Genomic DNA, 5,506 nt, shown 5'->3' on the forward strand with positions numbered 1-5,506 from the left:
TTTTTTATTTTTTATTTTTTTTGGTACAAACATACATGATAATACATCCATTACATTGTACCCTCTATGGGAGGGGGAAGAAGAGGAGGAGGACCAAGAAGTGGAACAAGAAAAGGATGATGATGAGGATGACATGGATGAGAGGATAAGTCTTTTTTAGAAGTTGGGAGTGTCTGTGCTCCTTCATGCATGTAATCCTCTCCTTACCTTGGGGACCTTGTAGATTCATTTGTAAAACATGTGTAGTATGAATAAATATCCATTCTTTATGGATGCAATATAGTTTTTCATTTTTTTAATTTTATTTTATCATTAGTGTACATTATTATGGATCTTTCAATTGTTTTCCACCTAGATTGTGTGGATGCCACATGACTTGATTCTAGATAAACCTAGAAATTAGCATATGAAGGTGTGGCACTTGAGACATGTCCTATAGAGCTGAATGTAGTTTAATAATTTTATAGGGCTTTTCATAGGGACATTTTTGACCCATATAGTAGAGGTTTGCATGTCATACATAGTCGATGCATGACAACTAGCCATGTAGAAAGGATAGAACATATCTTAAGCCAATGAGACCAAACTTTAGAGTTCTTAAACTGGCATAAGCTACATGTTATGCTGATCCTTGCAATTACTCACATTTTTTACATGATTCAATTTATAGCCCAAAATTATTTTTCTGTGCTTTAGAGCAATAAGATCAATGACTCAAGTCAACCTTTGGGATTAGAAAATGTAGCATATACATATATTCTTTTTACATAATACATTTTGTGTATAGATTGGGATCTTAATTAAGAGTCAAGGATTCCAAATTTGTATGCTTGTGTGTATGCAGCGTTATTAGTTAAGGATTTTGTGTGTATGCAGCATGATTAGTGATATTTTAATGAAAAGAATTTTCAACATTGGTAATTAAGGTAATTTTTCTTTTAGGTTTGCAAAATACCATTGACTTCTATATTTTTTTACATAATATGCTTACAAGGAAGCCACATTATTATGCACATGTAGATGAGCATGGCAATTCTTTTAGACATTCAATCCTCGACTTTGGTAAGTCATTATGGTTGTTGATAGACAATGATTCAGAGGAATCATTGAATACCTAAACTTTTAAAAACATACACACTGAGGTGACTTTTGAATCAATGGCTATAATGTCTAGAAAAATGAGAGGGAAGTATACTAGCCAATAATGCATCTTGTTGCAAAATTTAAGGCGAAGATAGTTGATTCTTTATAAGTTCAACCTATCGTGTGTTCATGCTTAGTGCACTTTTTAAAAGTAGCATCTGAGGTGAATAGGCCCAAGGCAATGGGCCCTTGTGAGCAATTTTAATATAAATGGAAGCATGTTGTAGATTGAGAGTGAGAGGATTGTAAGCCATGGATAAGGGAGGACATGGCTGATGTGGTTGGGCACATGCTACCTATGGAAGCACGACTGATGTAGCTGAGCACATGCTACCTATGGGAGCGTGCTCTCATGAAGGGGTGGGACGTAGCACAAGAGAGGTGTTGATGTTTAGAGAGGATTCAGGAGCAACGCTATAAAGAAACTATTATTTCAAGTATTATTGTATTGAGAAAAACCTAAGATTCTACCCTCTCTTTACAAAGCACAAATTATTGTACTACTATGTCTTGGAGATGCAAGAACGTGTTGACTTGGAGGGTTGAGTGCTGGTAGGAAAAAGTAATCTGAGTAGCACGCGCATGGAGAATTGGATGAGGAGGATGTAATTTATATGTAGATGTGTAAAAACAGTTAAAATTAGAAAACAAAAATAAAGATGGAATTATATGTGAGCAAGGAATTAAGATATGCACGTAACTGTCAACACGACAACTAAAGATTATATGTGGCTTGCACAGGAAGCTCAAGCTCTGTCTATGGCGGCGCCTGCAAGCACCGACCATGCTTCTCTATGGAAGCGCTCAATCTCGGAAACCATCGCGCGTGCTACTCAAGTACTCCCATCAGCTCGAAACCCGTTTTAATTTGTCTTCCGTGTGCAGAGTGCTTGTTGTCCTTCTTATAATCTACTCTCGCAGCTGGTTTCGACCCACCTTGTTTAGCTGTCGTTGCCTTCATCGCAGGAGAGAGATGGATAGAGAGCAATAGATCATGGATAGAGTGTGTGCGTGAGTGTGCACCCGCGCTTGTGGTGGAGGCAAGGAACGAATTTAGCTTTTGCTTCCCACCATTTCCTTGCTTCCCTAAGCAATGCTTCCAATATAGAATGAGAGCTTCCTTCTCTATCGATCTTGCTATATGGTTTGACGCAATCCCTTATACATGACCTGGTAACTCCGCACATTCGATGGACATATCCCACTGCATCCTGTTTATATGTACCGCTGTGCAGGTGCGCGTCAACCGCTTTCTACGTCATGCAACTTCTCTTTCTGCGTGCAGTTTGTTGGTACACTCGATCGTGTCCCGCTCACCGTTTTCAAATGCCTTAAATGTATTATCTTCTTCACAGGTAGTTCCTTAGGCGGTTTGTGGCTCTTTAGCATTGTGAAGCAAACTCTCGTATCCACAATCTGAGCAAATAAAGTTTTTTTCCCTTCAGTTTCCTTAATGCCTGCTGAGTTCATAAAGGATAGTAATCAGGCAAGAAGCTACATCCAAACGAAATCCCGAACATGAAAGCAAAATTTGTTGGTGGCGAACCTGATGGGAGCCGGCCCGGGACTCTCGTTCATACGGCCCCAGAACGGAATGGCGCAAAGAAGCTTCTTGGTTTTGATCCGCTAGTACCCTATGGGAACCACTCATCAGACTCAAACGATACCAGCGAGCTTGAAGAGGAGGACGTGTGGGGAGTATTAAGCTGTTCGCCTGTGAATGAAGATACAAGCACCTGGATACCTTGGGATGGTGAAGCCGGCTCATCTAATTCCGAGCAAACCTTCACAGGGCGGTTGGCCTCAAGCAGCTGTAGATTGAGCGCAGATTCTTGCACCGGCTTGGACTGTGGAGAGGGAGGCGTTCCAAGGTCTGCACCGGTGTACATTCCCAACTCGTCCAAGCCCCGCAAGGAATTGTTTCTTGATGACGATAAGGCAAGGCTCCCGCCTCACGTGATAGTAGCCCGCGAGCATGCAGGCAGGAAGGGAATGGCAGCTTTCTCGATGACTGAAGGCACAGGTAGGACATTGAAAGGCAGAGATCTAAGCAATGTGCGAAATGCTGTGTGGAGGCACACAGGCTTCTTTGGATGAGCAGAATGCACAGCCAAAGGTCGAATACATTAACACGTGAACCTTGCTTGCACGTATCTTCTTCGGCATAGCCAAACGTCGGAGACATTTAACACCTGAACCTCGCGTGCACGTAACTATCACTCAGCCACTCACTCTAATCCCATTGTTAGCAGAGTTCAACTTTTAACTAGCGAGAGAACGAAAGCATGCATGCTACAACACTTATCGATGTCTGAAAATAAAAATCATTTGAAATTGAGAATTGGCATTTATATTATTGAAATGCATATCCCATCGTGATAGTAAAAAAACTTATAAAAACGAATCAATTCAATAAGTTGAGGGATTAATTCTCCCTTTAGAGGTAGCATGCGGGCATTTTTAACGTTTTTTTAATGCTCTTCGTAGAAAAATGACGAGCATGGAGATAACTATCCATAATTATCATCATACTATTGTTGCTATTACCTCCATGTTTGTAGAGGCATGGTCACCCATGCTTGTATTTGTACATTTTTGCTAGCAAATCTCTAATTTATGGATTTTCATTAGCTCATGTTTGTGGTTACTTCACTTGCACCTATGTCAATCAAAGTTTGACATATGTGAAAACAAAGTTCTCATGTTTATGGTTATTTCACTTTGCATATTGTAGCATCCTCTAGGCTACATCCAAATGTGGCTTCCTTGGGTGCTACATAAACTGACTTAGCAATGACACATATCTGGCCTAGTACATGGTTGGATTCTTTAATTCCTCTCCAATATCAGGCCATAACTTCAAATTCACTTCCATTGGTGTGGTAGCTGGCTTACATGCTATTATCACAAACTTCTAGAGCATATCCAATACATACTTTCGTTGTAGCATCCACATCCCATGAGGTGTACGAATCACCCGCGGGACTCACTCTTAATAAAAGGGGATGTCACCTATGTGTAGGGACTATAGGAAAACCCCCTATACAATCTATGTAGGATGATAAAACACCCCTATTTAAGCTTATAAGGATATTGCCAAAAGTCTCCTATGTTGCCCGCTTTCCTTAAATCTATCTTCTTTCCCACTCAATTAAATTAGACTATAAGAAACATAATATCTCCTTAACTTCTGCATTAGATAGCCTTAAAACATTCACCTTGATGGGATAATATTTTCCCTTATTTTTAATCCTATCATGGTTTGAAACTAGCCATAGTCACAGGGTTAGTTCATGCATACACTTGTTACATGACCGATTCTAACTAGTCAAATGTGTATGCCTGTCCGTTTTATTAGGGTAAAAATCAGTATTCCTCCACCATACCCCGCCCCCCACCCTAATGTATAAGCTTATGACTCATCTTTAAAAAAACCCCTATTATACACTCACATGATATCATAAGTCATCCCTTGTGAATCCCATGGGTTATCAAGTCATCCACATGGATGACTATCACCACCATTCTTGTATTTGTTTTTCAAAAATATAAAGAATGATCAGCCTCACTGATCACAAATCTTGCATCCTTCAAGAACCTTTGTATCCTCTGTTTCCAAGCTCTTGGTGCCTATTTTATCTCATACAATGCTCTCTTTAACTTACACACATAGTGTGGTACATTCGGCTACACATACTATTGAAATATTTGTTACATGTGAAATTGGTGACACTTGTAAAACTAAGATAATGGCTAAGCAAGCTCGACAAGCATGTGGAGAATATTAGGCCACCAAGGCCTAGAGCTCAAGTGGCTTCCTATAAAGCCACTAGAGAGCCATCTTTTAAAATGGCTCATAATCAAAGCTTATCCTTTGATTATATTGTGTGGTCTTTCCTTCCTGATCCTCTTCTCTCTTCTCCCATGTGTGAGTTGCAACTCTTTGCAAGCTCCTTCTCCTTGAGCACTCTTGATCCTACTTTACAACATGGTATTAGAGCTCAGCTAGATTTTCTCTCCTTTCTTCAACCTTGCCGTTTAAGCACCTATTATCAGAAGATTATTTTATAGGCTACTGCTCCGTTGCTAGTGTCTGAGGTCCCTATTATATGTTATTTTTGCCACTAAAGGTATGAATGGAAAAACTATGAATAGCATGTCCATGGATTTTGCTAGGTACCATAAAGGCACTTAAAACTTAAAATGTTTTCATGTCAATTAAAAATTTAGTCAGTTACTGCCACGTCCCCATGACAATTATCTTGAACACCATGACAATTATCTTGAATGCAGGATACAATTGAAGGCCTGTATATTCAAATCTTTGGAAAGTCAGTTACTCTCACATCTCCCACGTCTTCTC

The 5,506-nt window shown here is 39.7% G+C and overlaps 1 protein-coding gene across 1 annotated transcript; it reads left to right on the forward strand.

Annotated features, from left to right (window-relative positions):
* Nucleotides 1-2,646: 2,646 nt before the first annotated feature.
* Nucleotides 2,647-3,240, forward strand: LOC147897376 (protein S40-6-like). Its single transcript, XM_087380993.1, has one exon. The coding sequence runs from the start codon at nt 2,662-2,664 to the stop codon at nt 3,238-3,240; it is 579 nt and encodes a 192-aa protein (XP_087237119.1). The 5' UTR covers nt 2,647-2,661.
* The last annotated feature ends 2,266 nt before the right edge of the window (nt 3,241-5,506 follow it).

This window comes from Dipteris shenzhenensis, chromosome 10 (assembly GCF_047967505.1).
Source record: "Dipteris shenzhenensis isolate YYH24624 ecotype China chromosome 10, Dip_SZ_1.0, whole genome shotgun sequence".
Classification (NCBI taxonomy): domain Eukaryota; kingdom Viridiplantae; phylum Streptophyta; class Polypodiopsida; order Gleicheniales; family Dipteridaceae; genus Dipteris; species Dipteris shenzhenensis.

Coding starts and splice junctions, on each gene's coding strand:
- LOC147897376 (XM_087380993.1), top strand. CDS start 2,662: ATGAAAGCAAAATTTGTTGGTGGCGAACCTGATGGGAGCCGGCCCGGG.